The 21011-nt window shown below is 44.2% G+C and overlaps 2 protein-coding genes across 2 annotated transcripts in view; both read right to left on the reverse strand.

The window, feature by feature from the left end:
* Positions 1-11756, reverse strand: part of LOC143121375 (nectin-3-like protein) — a 51884-nt gene extending 40128 nt beyond the window's left edge. The window contains exon 1 of the mRNA XM_076281733.1: positions 11317-11756. Coding sequence (XP_076137848.1) covers positions 11317-11410 — 94 coding nt within the window. The 5' untranslated portion in view covers positions 11411-11756. The remainder of the gene's footprint in view (positions 1-11316) is intronic.
* A 5925-nt stretch (positions 11757-17681) lies between these two features.
* diabloa (diablo, IAP-binding mitochondrial protein a) lies at positions 17682-20455 on the reverse strand. The gene is made up of 6 exons (XM_076281600.1): positions 20225-20455; positions 19852-19981; positions 19583-19708; positions 19267-19377; positions 18885-18981; positions 17682-18608 (listed from the first exon to the last, which is right to left on the reverse strand). Exons 1-6 carry the CDS (start codon positions 20350-20352, stop codon positions 18406-18408), a joined length of 795 nt encoding a protein of 264 aa, XP_076137715.1. The 5' UTR covers positions 20353-20455; the 3' UTR covers positions 17682-18405.
* Positions 20456-21011: the final 556 nt, after the last annotated feature.

Raw genomic sequence — 21011 nt, forward strand, 5'->3', positions numbered from 1 at the left:
CAGTCGCTATGTTGACGTCGTAACCAAGGAAGCAAACTCAAACCCCTTGCACTATGGGTTGGTCTGGCCCCTATATCTGGACAATACATGAGCTAAATCTAACCTTGTTGGCACTAACTGATATTTTTATTCTGACTTATATTACATCATGTCATTTGGGAGAGCAGAAACACATGACGAGGCATAGAAACAGGCTTCTTCTTACGCTACGCTGGGCCAAACCAGGAGAAGAACCACAAAGTCCAAGCAGGGCTACTGTGAACCCACATGCTGAAAACAGCTTGGGTCATCAGGGGAACTGAAACCTTAAAATAGTGCAATTAGTTTTTTATCACACACCCGCCCGCAGAACTTTCACATGCAATACCCAAAGAATGGAGGGCTTTGCACTGGGGAGAGTGGTGAGAAAGCAGAATTGAAAGTGGCCAGGTTGGAGAATAAGTACTTTTCCCCTTCTCCCTCTTTTTCTTTCGTTCCTTCTCTCTCTGTCCTTCATTCTTTCCTGGGTGTGTGCACAACCACTCTGTTAAGCAGGGTGAATGAAAATATGCATTCTCTCTCTCTCTCTCTCTCTCTCTCTCTCTCTCTCTCTCTCTCTCTCTCTCCCTTTCATTCTTTCCTGGGTGTGTGCACAACCACTCTGTTAAGCAGGGTGAATGAACTGGATAAAGAGCAGTAGTGAAAGTAGCCAGAGTGGAAAATATGCATTCTCTCTCTCTCTCTCTCTCTCTATCTCTCTCTCTCTCTCCCTTTCTTTCTTTCCTGGGTGGTTTCAGAGTAAGCAGGATAAATGAACTGCAGAGTGGTTGCGCTGTAACTTTAAATGCTCTCTCTCTCCCTCTCGCCCACCACTGCAAAGCGCCCTAACAACTATGTGCCCGATACGTGTGGAATCTGCCACTACGGCTCGCTAAACGCCAACAAGCAAACACTCCAGCTTTCTATATACCACACCTTCTCTTCGTCGCACTGAATTAGGTCAATCGCAACCTCCACAACGTTTCAAAACTAAATGCTATAATTTGTTTCAAAACATGGCAAAATGACAGAGCCGGTTTTTGAGGCCAGGCAGGAAGTAAACTGATACTCAGTTGCCTTTAAAAAAAGAGAGAGAGCGAGAGAAAGAAAAAGAGAGGGAAAGCCTCATGAGTCATGAAGAGGAATCTTCAACAGATTTCTTTGAGGGGGTCTTTTCCTTTCAATCAATACCATCAGTGGGGAAACACTAAACACACCAAAAGCAAGCGGAGAAGGGGGCAAACAAAAGTACAAAGACCAGAAAGAGAAAGAAACAAAAGAGAGCATTCTGGACCATGCCTGTGTGTGTGTGTGTGTGTGTGTGTGTGTGTGTGTGTGTGTGTGTGTGTGTGTGTGTGTGTGTGTGTGTGTGTTACTGAGCTTAACAAACGCTGCAGTTTTGGGTCGCCGTGGCTGTCTTCCCAGCATTCTCGTGGTTTAGAGGGCGTTTGCTTTCCCGCCACGCCCCTCGCGCTCGGGTCCTTCTTTTAAACAGGCAGATTAGGGGCGTAATCTGTTGTGATATACAGTGCCACCCACTTGGAGTTTTCTTTCTCTTTTGTTCTTACCCCACACCACCACCACCACCACCACCCTCACACACACACACACACACACACACATACACACACCAGCTCTCTTCCTCCACTCCAGTCAGGGCCCCAGAGTGGCCCACAGCATAGACACATACTGGACAAATGTTTGTGTCTGGACAGACAGCCCCGCCTCTGTGGAAGGGTGTGGGTTTGTCTGTGTTTGTGTTTGTGTGAGTGAATCTGTGTGATTGTATGTGTGTGTGTGTGTGCGTGAATATGTTCATGTATGTGTGTGTGTGTGTGTTTGCACGTGGTGCACATGTGTACGAATGTGTTAATGCATGCATATTTTCAGAACATGTGCTTAGGGATATATGCACTGCATATGTGAATAATGGACTCATAGGCTTAGTCCAGACCAGATGTACTGTATGGATCTGCGTTGCTGAAAAGCCTGATTGCTCTCTGCTCCTCCTGCAGTACTCATGCGTCTGTTGCCAAGTGAGAAATGGGCAATTAGGAGAGTGGCATTCTCTTCTCACACTATATATAGTGATGGGCTGTTTTGCTTTGGTCTCTTCCCTTGAGCCCGTCTAAACACACGATCCTGGACCAGCGGAAAAAAATAAACGCCTAGCAGAGTAGACCTGCCAAACTAACCGGCAGGCAAGGCTGCTTGTCACGAGAGGGACTTGTAACCTGACTCCTCCTCCATCTTTCGCGACGCAAGTCAGCCGTAAACCGAAGGCACCATGGGCCGTTGGTGGAGTGCTACGGGCTGTCTCTAAGCCGCTCGTTAGCACCGACGATTAGCCCTTAGCGGGCGCTGTTATATGAAAACAGCGTCACGGCTGGCGGGAAACACACAGAGCCGAGGCGAAAAGCAACATGTCGCCAAAAACAAAGTGAAGGTCCCATTCAAGAGGCAGGAAGTTGAGACGCAGTGGGTCCGGCCACCTCATTACTGCTCTTTTGAAGCTGTACAGTGTGGCTGATAGGGATCAGAGACTTCTTATGCACTGTGTGGTCCATTCGCCGACCCAAAATAAACAGCCAATCACAACCAAGCATGTGAGACCAGGCTGGCTTAAAAAAACAAAAACCAAACGAGCCAAGGGAGAGCCTTGGAATGTCCTCTGACACATAAGGGCTCAGTGCTCACAGGGTCCTTCAAGTCGGACCTGAGATAACTTCCCGAACCCACTCTGTCCAACTCATTTCCTGTCCACTCCATACTGTCCTGGATAACAAGGGCTAAAATGACCCAAAATAAAGAAAGGGCCCGAGGTGACTGCTGGTCTTGGTCGTGTTATTCTAGGCACACCTGCAGCCACTAGCCTACTTCTCAAGGCAACACTTCAGGGGCTGGCTGACAAGGCAGGGAGATGAATTGTGCAGATACTGAGGTCAGGAGGGATGGAAAAGGAAAACTGTTGGCAGGGGAAATGGTGGTCGGAGGAGCGAGATCCCTTTGGACCCGTGGCTGCTGTTTTGCTCATACTCAAACTGCATGGGCAGGAGGGGCCGTTCTGGGTAAGCCAAATCTACTGTTCCACTCCAGAGGGACGAGCCGCTTGGCCGTCCCGGGTGCCTGACATCATCCGTGACACGTAGCTGTCTGGGGTGCAGGGTTTCAAATATGGAAAGAGCATCATCATCTCTCTGGGCTTCAGGGATGACCACAGGACCTTTGCAGTTTGTTGCACAGGAAAGCACACTCACACTCACAGTGCAACCGTCAAGCAAGCAATATGTCTAACGCAATAACCCCTCAGGCAATCAAAAACTCAAGGCCAAAGAGATGAGTGGAAAGAGCATTGTTGTGGTTAGAGCCCAAGGACTAGCCCTAAACAGAGACTGCGCAGAGATACAGATTTGATTAGGGAGTACTGTACTTCTGCGGTCAAACAACTGATTTGGCTCAGATGTCTCTCTCTCTCTCTCTTTCAGGGTTCATCGAGGTCCCCTTGTCCTGTCTACCGCAACATGACATGCTCAATGACATAACACTGGTGCTACGTCACCGGTGTCAACCTTGCAGGGAGCTCAAACAGGTCACCTCTCCATCACCCCTCGCATTTTTCCACAATGAACTCACCCTGGGCTTCGTCCGAGTGAGCGTTGGGGGAGAGGGGTGAGGTGGTCGCCTCGGGCTCAACAGAGACTCCCCTGTGCTGGGCCTGGGTCTCGTGGAAACACACACTAGCCCTCTGACTCCACACTTCCCCTGGTCCCACATCACCATGTCCACCCCAGCTCTCTCGTTATGGGAGGGCCTTGTTAAAAACTTCCACGGCAACTAACAACGACAAAGACAGAGAGGACGAGCGGGGCTAAAACAAGAGGGCTCTTTGTTGCCCTTTGGGGCTGGTGACAGGGTCCATGGGCACGGATGCAGTGCAGAGCAGAGCAGTCTCTCCAGAGCCGCTGTTTTTTTTCAAGAGGGACTCAAGTACCCCTAGGCGGGGGTGGGGGTCGGGAGGGTTTAGCTTGGGGATTTTGTAAGAGACTTCCTAAACAAACTGCATACATCTAGCCCAAGAGCTACGCACTTGATGACATAAAAGGCAAAAGACGAGGATTGAGTTAAACAACTAGGCTAAGTCTGATTGGCTGTACAAGGATGATGTGTCTCTCACCAGTGTCGCCACCTGGCCTGCCTTTGGTACACTTGAATATCATCTAGAGATACTGGAAGCATTAAAAGCATTCCAGATATTATACTGTGACTCAGTCATTTCTGAAGATGGTCTCTTATAGAACTCTAACCATCACAAGTCCTCAAACATGTTTAGGGGTCATTTAGTGTTGGTAAGTCTAATAGGGCCAGCTTATATGCTGAGGTACAGAAAACCAAATGTTACAGGAAGTCTCTGCTTAGAGTGAACTGCAACCTAAGCTTTTTCTGACAAGAGTAAGCTTTTCTGGACAACTTGTTGAAATCTTGGTTATGGATTAAGGCGGAATCTATAGGCTACTACAGTATACTGTCTTTGCTGCTAAAAGCCCATTACATTTAAAAAAAAATGTAAATTTCGCAGATTTAAAAGATATTTTGTACAGATTCAATGCGGATCATTTTTTATTCCCCCACTGTAGTCCTTTTAGTCCTGTAATGCCCCTCAATACCTTGTTATAGATCAACCTCTGTCTTTTCAGCACTGACCCACAGACTCAGTCGCTGAGGAGGCCAAAGTCAAACATAACATGCTTAGCACCCTATACTTATTACCAGTGGCCTGGACCAAATGACCATATCTTAATAACAATCCATTACGGATTTCCATTATAACATTATTTTTCACCATTATGTCCCAAACAGTAATGGATGGACCAATCTGAACGCGATAAGGCAAGAGTTCAGGCCTTCGCACAGATTTTTGGCCCTGAGCGAATCTAAATGAGCCTACCTCCTGCTTTCACCGGTGTAATTTCACGCCCCGAGACTCTCATCAAGTGATGGAGAAATGTTTTTAATGAGCTAATATCAAAGAAAGGTGGTGAGCAAGAGAGGGTGAAAGGAAGGACAGAAAAAAAGAGAAAGAGAGAGAGAGAGAGAGAGAGAGAGAGAGCAATGTAGAAATGCTTAGTCACATAAGGGAAGAGCAAAGGGATAAAGCTGGCATCTTTGTCAGAGGGCTGACAGCAGAGCGAGAGCCAGGATGTCTCAGGCGTAAGCTGAGATCAACAGAAAGACATTAAACGGTGACCTCTATAACCTTTTGCTGACATATGTGCAAACCCATCCCTTTCATTCCCTGTTCATACACACACTCATGATACACGCGCACACACACAAACACACATTCTGACACTTACTCGGGCCACACACCGTACACAAATAGACACCCACTCATAAGACACACACATAAAGGTAGCAGGAGCTTGTCTTGCCTAAACAAGTGTGCTGTAGAGGGCCATGGAGAGGAAAGGCAAGGGCGATGTCGTTGGGGGGTAGAGAGGGCTAAACAGCCAAATGCAACATTGAGCGCCCCACCTGTTTCCCATAATCCCCGGTAGCTCCTCTCCTGGGGAAGAGCTATGCTGACTTGGCACATCCTGTCCTTTGCCACACACAACACTTGGAGAGAGAGCTGCACCCCACCCCACCCCACCCCCCAACACGAACACACACACACACACACACTTCGATCTTCCCAAACTCACACAATCACACACACAGAGACACACACAGACACACACACACACATACACACAGACACACACACACATCAGGTAATGCATGCTGAGATCACTGGATGGAAAAATGAGCATATGACCACACTGTGATGGCCAACACGGAGGCTAGCTAGTCATTAAGCATAAACGGCCACAGGTTTAGTTCATTAGGTCATAAGCTCTGTCTTATCTGGAAACAATTTTCTTGCTAAACCTTTGTACCTGTTCAGTGCATAAGAAGATGCAGTCAAGATGGTGGAGAGCCAGGAAAGTATACGTGGAGCCCACTGCTGTGTCTAATTAAACACAACTTTGTTACCTCACATAAAAAATTTAAAAAAAAAGCTGACTCGTTGTATTGTGTTGTACTATAAAAATCCTGGCCTTTATTCAGTCTTGCTTTGGCTTCAAGAAATTGTCACTTTGATCTATCAAAGATGGAAACAATGGTCATTTACCTCAGCTACACATCTTGAACTACTGATACAGTAGTACATACTATAGGCTAACCTTAAACTTCAGTAGGGTGTTTCTACAAACGTATAGCCTAAATCACATTTCTACCTGGCCTTCAGATCTAATTGTCTGCACCAGATAATGGGTATTGAAATAACAACTGCGAGAAACGCTGTCTCTTCATTTGTAACTTTCACATCATTATTACAATGCTATTACCTCTAAAAATTCACAGCAAACAGAGATTGTGTTTCCAGCTGGGGAGAGTGCAGATGATGCATCGCTACAGCTCAATGAGGAGGTGCTTAATCCAATACTGCGTTCTTTATATCTACTTGATTCCAAATGTGCACACGGAGGAAAACTCCTCCAGCATGATGACAGGGCGATGGAGAACGGAAACCCCCTAATTAGTGTGCATGTGTGAGAGCAACATCCATCTGCAGGAAGGAGCTCTGCTCACCCTGGCCCGACCCGATTGGTCCCCGTCGACTACTCGGCTACCTCCAGCACTGGCACAATCCTGGACGGCTCCCCATAAACAAATACTGCAGAGCACAGCCAGAACTGCTCTCTCTCTCTCAAACACTCTCTCTCTTTCTCTCTCTCCCCGTCCCCCACTCTCTCCTCTCTCCCCGGCTGCAAGCTACGTGCTTTCAGCAGTGTTTAGACCAGCAAAGGCAAATTGAGCCCAGCCAAGAGTCCTGTGAGGAGCTTGGGGAGGATGCTGTGTCACGCTGCTGCTACTGCTGCTACGTCTGCTACTTCTTCACCTCCCTCCCTTTCTCCCCCTCTTTCTCTCTCTCTCTCTCTCCCTCTCTCTGCACTCGTTAGTGTCACTGCTGCTGTTGTGTTTGTTTAATCTCCATTAGACAGTGGTGACTGCAGCGCAGGCACGCAGGCAGGGAGACCTCTGGAGACTTCCAAGACCCGGGCACCGGAGGTCGCCTCCACACAGGCCAACAGGGTGCATCCTGTGAGGGGGTTTAATGGGGAGAAGCCTGGCTACCTACTGGCTACCTTCAGCTGTGATGTCTGCCAGTGCAAGTGGGTAGCCTCAGTCTGTAAGTCTGAGTGGGCTGGTTTGGGTGGAGGAGAAGGGGGGGGGGGGGGGGGGGGTGGTGGAAGAGGTTGATTTGTTAGCAAAGGCAAACAAATCAAGGAGGAATGTTGACGTAGTCTCTCGATAATTAGGCAATGACTATAATTAGACATATGCTTAATCAATAATAATGAATTATTGTTATTATATTATTATAATTAATAGAATATTGTTATTATGAATTAATAACATTATTACTCCAAAATGAATGGTAGATTAAAACCCTACAAACTACAAGGGGGGGGGGGGGGGTGGTTTTTGTGAATGTTTTTGTAGTGTGCGTCAGTATCAGACGTGCGGGGCTGGGTCAGGGCGGGGTTGCATGGGGTGGCTCTGAGGTGGTCGCGCCTGTTGGCCCAGGCAGGCTGCGCACACACACCAGTGCCCCACAACAAAGCAGCCGGCCCTGCACTGCCTCATCTGGTCATGGGACATCCTCCTCTGCAGACGACGGGTCCCTTTTAACAAGATTGGGAGTTTTTTTTTTTTTTATCCTCCACTTGCCAGCCGCTACCGCAAAAGGAGGGGAGGGGGGGGGATTAGAGATCAAGAGGGAAACGATTAGATGGAGACGGCAGCTGCAGACGGGTGCACCACGAACGGACGGCGCTGAGACACACACAGGGGGGAACCATGGGTCTCCTATGAGAGACCTACAGCCTGAGGCAGGTGGCTTCAAGTGCCTCTTCAGTGAGAGGAAGGTTAAGCGGAAGAGGCATTCAGATGCATCAATTGACCTGGCGTTGCAGGTGAGAATCTCAAATCGAAAGACTAGTGGGGAGTTCAGATTTGGAAAGTGTCACAAAGAAATGTTCAACACTCAAATCTGCCGTTAAACGTCTATAATCGGCAAGTGCCCACGTACAACTATGTGGCAGTCACTCGTCCTCCTCATTCCAAGGGCTTTTTTTGTAACTTTCATTTGTACCGTAGGGCTGTAATTGAGGGCGATGGCTGCACGTTTATTTATTCACATGGTAGAAATCACACTACCATGTGCCACCACCACCCCTCCAGAAAAGCGAAGCCACGAAAAAAACTGCGCCGCCACTCAATTACAGACCTCACGGCCTGCGACCCCGCCTTTCATCCCCTCCCCAACCACCAGCTTGGGGCTCTGGACCAGAAGTGGCACAGGCCTTAGCCTATCAAACAGACCCCGATCCAAACGTATCAGCCTGCACCGTGCAGCTCCAAGCGCCACTAAAAAAAAGTCTGTGGTTTAAAAACCACTGAAATAAAGACACTGAATCACAAATACTATGCGTGGCTAAATCCTTTTCTTTATCCTACTGTAAAAAATCTAAATCCTTTGCTGTAGCCTACTGTAAAAATACTTAATATTGCAAACTTACACAACTGTTTATGACCCAAAAATCATGACCCAGGTTTTTATTGTCCTCATGACATTAGCAAAGTGCATTTCACTTTCGCTAAGGCTGCTTTTTTATAGACCTGCCAGACAAAGAGTGCTTTTCTCAAGTGTCCCAAACTGACCTTAAGTCTGTCAAACCGGTCAGACAAAAAAGCAGCTTATTAGCCTATAATAACTCATTAGCGTACGACTTGTGGTCTCTGGCAGCTACTAGGTCAGCCTAGGTCAGGCTGGCTTTGAGGGCACTTATTCTCTCCAAGTCTGGTTTTATGGCAGTCATTATTTACAAGGGACATCCTCCTGTCATAGTCGCTGCTTGCTATGTTCTAGGCTCTTGATCTTTTACCATTAGACTATAAGGCACTTTACTTTTTTCAAATCACTTGGCCTATATTTTGTATTTGTTCATTAGTGCACTGTGTATATGCATTGTGCTATAAACAAATGTGCATTGTTTTGCCGGCTGCACAGGCATACGGACCTCTCTGCAGCCAGTCTGTTTGTGGCAGCAGTCCCCTGCTCTCGGTTCTTCCACTGTGAAGGTGCTCTGGCACCAGTTCCCGTGGCAGGTCAACCTGCCTACCTCCAGATTGTAGGCCGGCTGCATCGCCTCTTGTGCTCCCTCCCTCCCTGCCTGCTCTCCACTCCCTCCCCCGGTTTAGGTGAAATATGTCTTCATTTACTCCCCCGCTTGCAACACACACCCAGTCCTCAGAGGCTGCTGTACCCTCCTTTCTTTGCCTGAAATGTTTCCACTGCCCCCCTCCCCACTCCCAAGCACGCACGCACACACACACACACACACACACACACACACACACACACACACAACAACACAACACAACACACACAATTTCTGCAAACTCTCCTCTCCATTTCAAAGTTGGCCTCTACCACCCGGTCTGCAGGTTTCCTCTTCGGGTGTAATGTTGCATCATTTTGATTTCAATCTGAAGCTTTTGAGTAATAGATGTGAGGATCTATTACTCAATCTTAACGCATCTTAACTGTCAAGCTGTTGTTGTCAGGACCTAACGGCTGTAGAGATTGTCAGCGTACAGTTACAGTCGTGGAACATCACCGGCTCTGGAGCTTAGCACAGCTGGCTATGGTGAACCACAGGTGACTGCAGTTCAAATCCAGCACATATCTGAACTTTATGATCTATTATGTTTCTGAACTACTTTCCAATGAGGATGAAGAGGAGGTGAAGACGTTGATACAAATCGTCAGCTACAAAGTTTCAACCGCATTCAGAGATTATGCGGTAACGTGGTAAAGCGGCAATGACAAAGTAAATTATGATACATTAATAAAAATCATCATGGGAACAAATTATGGATACACTGCGCAACATAGGTTCGGTTACATTTACCTGACTGAAACGTAAATGCCTTAAAAACACACTGCGACAAACTGGACAGTCTGCTGGTCGGCGGGGTGCAATCTCACAACTTAATTTACCCCACGCTTAAGTTACACCAGTGTAGAGCTTTTCGTCAAGGTATAGGCTATTCATTAACTTAACTTTAACAACTTTAAGCGTGGGCACCACTGAACCACACACTAGTATTCCCCAATAACTCATTCTCTTTCTACCTCGACCCCACACATCTTGACTTTCACAATCTAAATATAAAAGGAGTTTCACATGATTATTCAACTTGGCAAGTATCTCGTGAAAAATAATGAGCCATGAATCAAATGATTAACGTTGAATTTGCAAACACTGCTGGCTGAATCACATCCTCTCAAGCTAATATAGGCACAGCTTGCGATGACGAGACCGTGCTGATCCTGAATCCAATGCGGGCCAGTAACATAACACCGAAGTACCGTTAACTCCTAGAAGCTGGTAGGGGGCTTCGCAGTTCGCACCAAAATCACGGCTTACAAAGAACTAAGCAAATCGGTTCAGTCAGTGTTTCATAGTAGGCTAATGATCACTTTTCAGAGACAAAGAGAACCCACTTTGTGAAATAACGTTAAGTGTGTGTAGTAGACCTTAGTAGGTTTCCAGGTGGCTGCCCCGTTACGAAAAGAAGATCACGTTAGCGTTAATAAATGCCATAACGTTATGATACAAAGGTTAACGTTAGCAAGTTGCTATTTAACGTCCGCTAACGTAGTGCATTATATCGTTACTTTCCTACCCATAACATGGCTAGGTGGTAGCCACTTACCTGTTAGTTGTGGCGTAAGTTAAAGTTTCAGTGATAATGTTTCGGGGGGGAATGTAACTCATACAACCAAACCAATGCAATGTCTCAAACATCTGTATAAGTCACATCAGTAACTGAATGTAAATTAACGTTCGTGTTTCATTTGCGATTAAATTGGACAGCTAACGGTTTCACATTTTACTCAGCTAACGTAACGTTACCCAGATGGGACAGTGCTGCTGCTGGTAAACCTTAGCTAAGTTTAAGTTAGCGATAACTAAGGACACCCATGCTCTATCAGTGGCGGAGGCTCCCTATTAGAAGCCGTGCCTCTGTAACGTTAACTCTGCATTATAACATGAACTTATCACAGCTAACTTGGGATAGCTAGCCATAAGAATTTGGCATGATAAAGACTGGAATCCACATATGTAAATAAATGAAAGAACGGCAACGTTATGACTGACGTTATAGAGGCAAAACTCTTACCTGCAATCCAGTAAAAAAGAATCGAGACAATTGATTGTAGTCCACAAAGTGTGCTATTACTCCTGTGGCAGCGAAGTCGCAATCTTCTCGCCATGATTCCCAATAGCACAGGCACTGCTCTCCAACTAGAATGAGCTGTGGTTTGATTCTTTTACTTCAGCCTTGGGAGAAGTGCTGGGATCGAAGCATGTGGGCTGTACCATTCCAAACACTTCAGCGTGCTTCACCGGTGCTCCAACAACAATCCTCTAAACAAAAGCCTGCCTAATCTTTTCACTATTATTCACACACCATAGCCATGACAACGGCAACTGAATAAAAACTCGGAGTTAACAATTAGTCAAATATAGATTAACGTCAAATTGTCAATAGAAATGTGCAGTGAGTGAATGAAACAGTAAGGATAAGTGACGGTGTTGGTCGAATCAATACGGATGTGGGGCGAGTTCATGTTATGATGGATAAAAAATGAGTCAAGCAGCCTAGTCGACACTAAGGGCAAACCATTCCTTTGGTTAAGCCCTCGGTGATGCACTTTATCAGGTCTGCCATGTTTTATTTTATAAACCACCAGGTCTCTGCAGGATCACTTGCCTACTTACTTTTTGGCTACAAAAACAAGCTGATTAATGTGAAGATTTAGGGTTATAACTTGCATCCCATTCATCCTGGGAAATAGCTGCCCAGGATGGCCAAATTAGGGTGCTCTCAGACTTGGTGGCTGTGGCATTTCCTTATTTGTGGTCTGATTCCCCTTCCTGTGGTGTGCAGACACCTCCCAACAATGGCAGGGCTATAAAAGCAACACATTTCCCCCAGGGAATAAAACATCATGTCAGTGTATAGAACTAACCTACATTAGATGAAATACAGATAAACAAAGAGAGAAAAACAAACAGATTTGTTAGGCTATTTTCAAAATAAATGACACATTAGCCTACAACACTATGTGCGAATGAGCCACTTTAATTGCTGTACCTTGGCTGCCCTTGGGTAGACAAAGTCTACACATTGTCTTGGCATGGAGAAGCACACAAAAATAACAGGACAATTGGGAGTTTTTGATATTTCATGTAAATTGCAGTCTGAATAAACATATACTGCCATGCTGGCCTGTAAATCTGTTGCCAAACAAGGAAAATATGTTATCACATTATTCAGTACATGCCATTGCAGTTGGCTCCATTAAACAAATCTCCTGACTCTGGAAAATGGGAAATCGTTTTGAATAATACCATCATGCCAGTAGCATTAATGCGAAAACCAAGACGGTCATACTGTGGTCCGGAAAAACATGCAGCAGTAAGCAAATGCTACTGGCTCTCTCCGTTTACTGATTGACATTAATAACTGGTGGCTGGTTCCATATGGTTGTCCTCACGGGAACGCTAACTCTGCAGGGCCCACTGTCTCTGGCTCTCCCTCGATCAACCCCAGAGCTCCAGGCTCTCACTTTCCCCCAGTGGCGGCGCAGTCGATGCCCGCATAGATTAAAGCAAACCCCACACTGTGCTTCCACCTAGTAACCCCTTGAGTGTTTTTTTTTTCATTATTTATGTCTTCAAAAGGGTGATAAATCCACAGGTGAGCGGTGCCATTTTGCCCAGTCAATCAGTCACCACAGTACACTGACACAACTTTTAAAGATTAACTGTATTTCATTGGACCGTCGTCTCTCTGGCGACCGAGAGGGGAATTTAATAAAGAAACTCACCATGGTTAAATATTTCCTATTGTTGATGTCTTGCTATATGAATGATGTAAATCTTGTCTTAACCCCTTCTCGAAAAGGGAATCCAAGGGATTCATTCTGTTTTCATTCTATTTGAAGGAAAAGTGTGTATGTGTGTGTGTGTGTGTGTGTGTGTGTGTGTGTGTGTGTGTGTGTGAACGTGTGTATCTAAGTTAACACACTAAACTGAAGTAATCTGCAAATTCTACCCTGCTACATAGCTCTACATAAGCACTGAATGAACTGTACAAAACTTTGGCAAGCTTACTGTTTTGTTCACGGGCCTTTTCTTTCTTACATAAACACTCAGGCTTTTTCTATTTCTGCCTGGTTGATCTTTTTTCCCTGATTGATTTAATAACGATCCCAACCTGGCACAGGAGGCATTGGCGGCCCTTCATCTCTGACCTGTAGGTGCACATCTCCGGCCTGTCCAGAGCCCTTAGCAGTGAACACAGAGAAGCAGCCTTCATTTAAGCTGACATTCCTCTTCAGACACATGGATAAGCCTCCTCCCACAACCCCTCACCTCCCTCCCCGCACATGCACACACTGCAATGTATGTGTGCACACAACCTCACAAACACACACACACACACACACACACACACACACACACACACACACACACACACACACATACACACACACACACACACACATACACACACACACACACACACACACACATACACACACACACACACACACACAAATTTCCCTTGGGATGAATAAAAAATAATCGATCTATCTATCTATTCACACACAGAGAGACTTGCATGGGCACACACATACACACACACACACACGCACAGAGAGAGAGATAAACACTCACTCAGACATGGACACTGACACAAACACACACACACACACAAACACACACACACACACACACACACAATCACACATGTACACAGCAGCCCTGCTCATTCTCTCTTGGCAAGGCACAGGCTATCGAGAAGCCAAGGGAAGGTCAGCATATCGCCGTCACCCCCACTCCCCCTGTTGATTGCACTGTGACCCACGCTGTAATGAGCTCTCCCTAGGCCGTGTGCAAAATTCCACCACGGTCTGACCCCACAGTACCAGAGGGACGTATAAGAAAATTAGAGGGAGAAAGTGAAATCCTATTTTTTATTACTCACATAGTTTCTTATTCACTTATTCCCTCTGTGTCTGTCTTTTTAAGTCCATTGATAAAAACGTGGTTATAGAACTGTGTAACTGCTATGAAAATGGAGATGCTATTCTTGGCAGTAAACAAGAATTTCCTTGTGGATAGTGTTTACCTTTTTCCTTGAATACATGTTTGGAGGCAATTCCTGTACACATGCAAACGCATATATGTGCATTCCCTCAAGAACGACCTTTAGTTCAGGATGCAGTGTTTGTTAGTGTGGCCAGTTGTTTTGTCTGGGGCATCTCTCCAAGCTCTCTCACTCTGTTTAGAAATAATGCTGAATCCGAGAGTTCTTCTTGCCTTTGTAGCTCGATGTGGAAATTGTGTATAGCCTAGGACATAATCAGCGACTATGCTCTGAGAGAAAATTGGATAAGAGAGAAATTACTCCTCATAATAGACCAGACCTACAATTACCATGAAACAGCACTGTGTAATAGTCAGGATTTATTCATAATCCAGACAGCCATATTTCATCTCAACTTTTTGGCCTGTATAAAGAAAGCAAGGGGAGTGAAAATGCAGCTTGATAACTGCTGTTTAAGCAAAGCAGTGGCTTGGAAAAGGATGTCTTCTTCAGTGGGGGGTGGGGTAGGCCTTTATTCTCTGCGATACGCAAACAAACCAGTCTATCACCAGCCATGAATAAAGCAGCAGTCTATAAAAGTTACACTGAAAGTCACTTGAAGCGTTGCATTGTATGCTTCACATTGGGGGCAGCCGTGGCCTACTGGTTAGCACTTCGGACTTGGAACCAGAGGGTTGCCGGTTTGAACCCCGACCAGTAGGCACGGCTGAAGTGCCCTTGAGCAAGGCACCTAACTGCTCCCCAAGCGCCGCTGTTGTTGCAGGCAGCTCACTGCGCCGGAATTAGTGTGTGCTTCACCTCACTGTGTGTTCACTGTGTGCTGAGTGTGTTTCACTAATTCACTGATTGGGATAAATGCAAAGACCAAATTTCCCTCACGGGATCAAAAGAGTATATATACTTATACGTTAAAAGTGGAATTAAAACGATAGTGAACATTTGAATTACCATCAACTGCACCTATCAGCTGACAGCTGGCCTTTCTTTTTCTCTTGATTTCAAATTATGTGGTATTTTTGGATATAGACAGAAATTAACTAATAACTAACACATTCAACTCTTTGCAGTTCTCTATAAAAATATTGGCATTGACTATACAGAGAGCTTTTAGCGTATGTCATTATCGGTGCTCCAAACTTTGCTGTTTGATCGTTTGTAAGATCTCAAATTACTTCATATATTATTAATGAATGATAATAGACGGTGAAATGGCATTTTTGAATGTAATCAGTCCTGCTTTATGTACAAACACAAGTGTGTGCAATGAAAACAATTGATGTCAGAAGCACAGGTATGTTGTTTAGAATAACATCGCCATCTACAGACTATTATATATACTGCAGTTACTTGAACCCTGCATTGTTTGTACAATATATTAACACAACCTATTGTTTTTGGTGTGTGTGTGTGTGTGTGTGTGTGTGTGTGTGTGTGTGTGTGTGTGTGTGTGTCTGTTTATGAGCATCTGTGTGTTGGTCCAACAAGAGAAACCAGACCCTACAAATATCCCCTTTACTCACGAAATATGAGACAGACACCTTAAGAACTCCACAGGAACAAAAAAAACAAAAACAAAAGAAAAAAAACAGAGAAGATGTGAAGACAGACCTCTCCACAAACACAACACTCCATTAAGCTTCTCAGGGGGTTAATGGCCCACACAACCCACAACAATCCCTCAGTGACCTTACTCACTTTCAGCTTTAACCTCTATAAATATGTCTTCACCTCAGCCTAAGCCTCATTTGTTCGCAAAAACATATCATCACAACAGGGGTACAACACGTAACTGTAGACATTTAAGTTGACTATATTTCATTCAACAGTAAACACACATACTTTGATCTGAGCCTGTCATTTAAACATCTCGCCCCTAAGTATGGATATGGCTTCATTGCACGGAACCAAGCCTGACAGCGTGAGGTTTTAAGGTTTATGGAAAACACTGTGCATCCACAATGAATTTGAATCCATTCGCAAAATGAAGGTTCACAGCACATGTAACCACTTGTGTGTCCCCAGTATCTTAGCAATGTATTCTTTATGTTTTCCCAGGCACTATTTCATCATGACATCAGCAATGAGAGAACTAGTGTCATCGCTGCCTGTGGCAGGGGAAAAAAGAAAGTTGTTTGGCAGGGAACAGAGGAAAATGTGTTTGTTACCAAGCAAAGAAACACAGTGAGGTTGACAGCATCACAAATGTCCCGCTCTATGTCTGATGGTACAGTACAAATGAAAGATTCAAACGTTCCGACAGCAGTCATTTTGCATTTCTCTCCGCTTTGTGATTTTACATCATTTAATCTGCTTCGAGTTGAGATGTTTAACCCATAGCAGACCTAGAGGATGTTAATGCAATGTGCAGCACAGGCTCATGAATCCAAGTAGTGACAAACAAAATGCAGAACCCAAATGAGACCCAGATAAGATTGAAAATAAATTATGCACGCTACAGGATACTGCTAAAAAACAAAACAGGAAACGTCTTTCGAAAAACAAAATATGTTTCTTTCCCACAATGCAGAAGACAATGACCTATTAAAAGCATGTATCCAACATGAATGAACCACATGAACCACTGTCTTCAAGAGGTAAAACAGAAACACAATACATCGAGGTTACCATATTCTTTCGTCTGTCAATCAAAAGCTGTTATTTATTTACTTTTGTGGCTGAGGTTACAGTGACAAAGTCCTGTCTGGTGTGTAAACATAGTGTTTCCCAAGGGAATGGCAACAGTACAGACGACACAGGTATTTGTTCCAGTTATGACGTCAGAATACATCCATAACCTGCAGTGCAAGGAAAACCTGGTAGGGCCCCAGTTGCACCAACACCAACATTCTCACTACTCAGGCTTCAAAGCAACAGTACAAAATACTAATTACAATCTACTCAGACGCTCTGATCATTAAAGGCTCAAAACTAAAGTAGCTTCAGGATCTGAAATGCTGACAGCGGCAGACATTTACCAGTTCCTATGTTTTGTTTCGCTTGGCGTGTATATATAAAGTCGTGTGCAGCTTTACTGTGCTGTAAAAGAAAATTACCAAAATTAGATGTTTTGCTTCCACTAGTCTGCGCCGTGAGTTCAGTGGCCAAATCCAACAGTAAAAAAACTGAGGGAAAGAGCACTGGATCACATCACCGATCCCCGGACTGCCATTGCAATGACATATCACTCTAAATGTAAAATGCTACTTCCAAATAAATTGGATTGTACCAAATCCAGTGTTTTTAGACACAGGAGACAGTAACTACTTTATAAGGTTAAAATAACTCCAACACAAGTGCATTGCATAGTTACCTAAATCATTTCATGTGGAAGAGGCACTGTAAGACACTCATTTCAATGCAATATATGTATAAAAATAGTCTCTTTATTAAATATTAGCTTATACACATGATTTAGGACATCACAAGTGTTCAAAATGATGACAAAACACCTTAAACATATTGCATGAACGACAACAACGTCCTCAAAATACATCTTAACTCAACTCAAACAATACACACTTTTGTTGAATTTGTATTTAAAGTAACCTGATAGCAGATTACTTTGTTTAAATATTCAAAACCAAACCAAAAGTATCTTAAATAGGTAAATAAAAGAATCACAATTTTGTGTAAATGTCATACATTCAAACTTAGAATTCCAACTATTTAGCTTCTTTGATAACTCCAATTGATGAACATTTGATATTCAATACATATTATTTTTTTTGTTATTCAAATATGTGTATAATTTAAAAAAAAATCTGTAAGGCATAATACATTTTGAGAGTACAACATCAGAATGAATTGAACATTACATCTGATTCCAAAAACCCCTGAAAAGTCATCTTAAAATACTTAACATTAAAAAGCCAGTCAGAGGACTTAACAGTCTATATCTCTTTGCAGTCATGTGCATGACTGAGAGGCATCATACTGCCTATGGCACTTGTTTACCTGCACATAAGCAACAAGTGGGCCAACTCTGTGACTATTCACTGGACTGTGTATCCTTAAAAGTTTCACAGTGCAGTATAAATGGTTTGGACATTAAGTCCTGTAGTTATTCTGTGGTGCTGCGAGTTGACCGTTTCAGTCTTCCCTCAGGTAGGCCTCAGGCATGTCCTCCACGTTGATGTCACGGGTGTTGGCGTACTCAGCCATCCTCTGGATCTCATCGGCCTTGATCTCGGCCAGCTTCCTCTCGGCGTCCTTGGTGAGCTGCCTGCTTTCCTGCACCTGGGCCTGGGCCATCTGGATGTGGCTCTTCACTGTGACCGACGCATGTTCTGCTCCTGAACGAGGGGAGACAGGGAGACGTTTTCAAACGTGAGGATTAACAGAGATGATGAGAGGTGGGACAGGGTTCCATTTTGGACATGTACCTCAATTTCACACTTTTTCCACTTTTAAAGTCTCTTACACATTGCATTTAATGAGTCTAAATTGTTACATGTACTAATATGATTTGTGATTTGATAGAACACACAATTAGTGGGTTCACGAGGTTATCAGGATGCAAGGTAAATAAAACATTGATTTGCACCTCAGTCAAAATGCATGATGCTTACCTGAGGTATATGCTGCCTCTGCTGCCATTTCACAGATGTTGATGGCGTTAATCCAGTTGATTTCAAATCGGTTGCAAGCATCCAGTCTGTCACCCACCTTAAAATAAAGGCAATGTACAACCTTCATCAATGTGTCCAATTTAACAAGCCTTACAATCCAATAACATTTAAAGCAAATCCCCATATTTCACTGTACCAAGTAGTAAAAGTATAATCTTTGTATTAGATTGACTTTTTATAAGTTTATACGTTTATTATAAGTTTTACTTTTTATCTTCCAATCACATATCTCGTAAGACATTGGCACAAGCCTGTTTCTCTAAAGCAGCTGTCAGAACGAACAGTCCATTCCACACAAAAAGTAAATAAGAGCTAAATTCACCTCAACACGCTGGCCAATGATCACCTGCCAAATGCTGTCCTCCTCCGCAGGGGTCATCTTACCGAGGGAGGCCAAGTACCGCCTCTGCAGGGCAATGAGGGTGTGCAGTGTCTAATGGGACAAATACAAAGTCTAAATACAAAATGCAAATAACAGGATTCATCTTAATCATGAGGAGTCTATCTCTGGCCTTGTGGCAACCACCAACTCACAGCTGCAGGCATTCAATCCCACTCTCACTCAGTACTCAGAATATTTTTTATTGCTGACTGTAATAAATAAATGGTTGCAGTAAACATGAAAACTGGACACTTACTTTGGCATACTGTGTAAGAGAGTCCACCAGGGCCAGAGTGGTCTGAGACAGGTAGGTGTTTGCGCTGTCCGTGACCAGGTTGGATGCTCTTCGGATCAGAGCTTCGTGAGAGAGTTGTTCAGCTTGCTGCAAAAACGGGATAATAACGGGTTAACTTTGCATGGCACTAATCACATTAAATTAATTCTTCAGACAGTAGAATCAAACGGCTTTTCATGAATGTATTACAGCACCACGCCGATAGTATTGAGAATGTTGACGTTAGCTACCTGTGTGAAGGGAACGGAGCACAATCCACTACCAACGCTGAAGGGCACACCGTTTTTTCGCATGGTCTCGGGAAGACGGAGAAACTGTTGACGAGTCAATTTGTTACTGCCCAGGGCACATACAGTGCTTCTGTGGAAATAAAAGAAACAATTTTAGTAAAATGCTGGATGTTTGAATAACTGTAAATAGCTATTGTTAAGCTATAAGCTAACAACAGTTGTCACGTATGCCAGTCTGTCCTGTCCAGACGTCAAAGCCAAATAATCAAGCGGCTGGCTTTTGCAAAGCCTGGAGGCAGTGCTACTTCAGACAATATTGCAATAAACTGAAAAAAAAAAGAAAAAGAAATCCGTATGAGGGATTCTGACTTACCTGATAAAGTTGATATAGGACAGTCCTCTCCGCAAAGAAGCCATCTTACTGGAGCTCAGAAGGAAGTTGGTCCGGCTTTGAACAATTACCCCGGTGAGACAAGAGCAGCTTTGCCGTGCAGCCTGCATTTTGTTCGAAGTAGCCTTTGATTTCGCTTGAGAAATAATATCTCACTTATAATTTGCTCAGAAGCGACGATAAGTATAATTTCTAACGGGTATTTATCTTTCTTTTCTTTTCGTTTTTTAAAAGTTAACGTTTCCTGCAATAATAATAGGCGCCGCCTAGTGGAGGTATTCCTTATTTTTGACTACTCCGTGTCTGCAGTGATCTGACAGAGAATGGACATGCAGATATTTATAGGAGTGGACCTGTGTATTGATCTGTTTACTTTTCCCTCCAACAGCGTACTGGAAAATGGCTGTTTTGGACGTGTTCAAGGCTAGAGACGCTCTTACGCAGGTACTACGTTAGCAGAGAGGTTAAGTCAACATTGGTGTCAGAACATGCATAGGCTCTGGATGTATAGCAAGAGTGTTTACTCTCCACTTTTGAAAAAATCCATTGCAATATCTAAGAAGAGCAAATGCATGCATTTCTACGTGCAACTAGGCTTACTAGACAGTTTTACAATGACACAGAAATACAAAGATTGGCTATCTGACTTGCTGACTTTGATCACTGCCTACATTTCCTGAGATGTAGGCTAATAGTGGTACAATGAGGACAACACATTGGAAGCACAGAGTCAATTTTGGTGTAAAGACTGAAGCACGGACTCAACAGA

This window comes from Alosa pseudoharengus, unplaced genomic scaffold (genome assembly GCF_046254945.1).
Source record: "Alosa pseudoharengus isolate Yale_2024_CS ecotype anadromous, Long Island Sound unplaced genomic scaffold, YU_APseudo_1.1 YU_APseudo_1.1_scf_13, whole genome shotgun sequence".
In the NCBI taxonomy this organism is placed as follows: Eukaryota; Metazoa; Chordata; class Actinopteri; order Clupeiformes; family Clupeidae; genus Alosa; species Alosa pseudoharengus.

Excerpts from the sequence above, each read along its gene's own strand:
- diabloa (XM_076281600.1), bottom strand. The coding sequence starts at position 20,352 with ATGCAGGCTGCACGGCAAAGCTGCTCTTGTCTCACCGGGGTAATTGTT. Across the intron at positions 19,982-20,224 it reads TCCTATATCAACTTTATCAG|AAGCACTGTATGTGCCCTGG; the intron begins GTAAGTCAGAAT and ends TTATTTCCACAG. Across the intron at positions 19,378-19,582 it reads CTCTTACACAGTATGCCAAA|ACACTGCACACCCTCATTGC; the intron begins GTAAGTGTCCAG and ends TTGTCCCATTAG.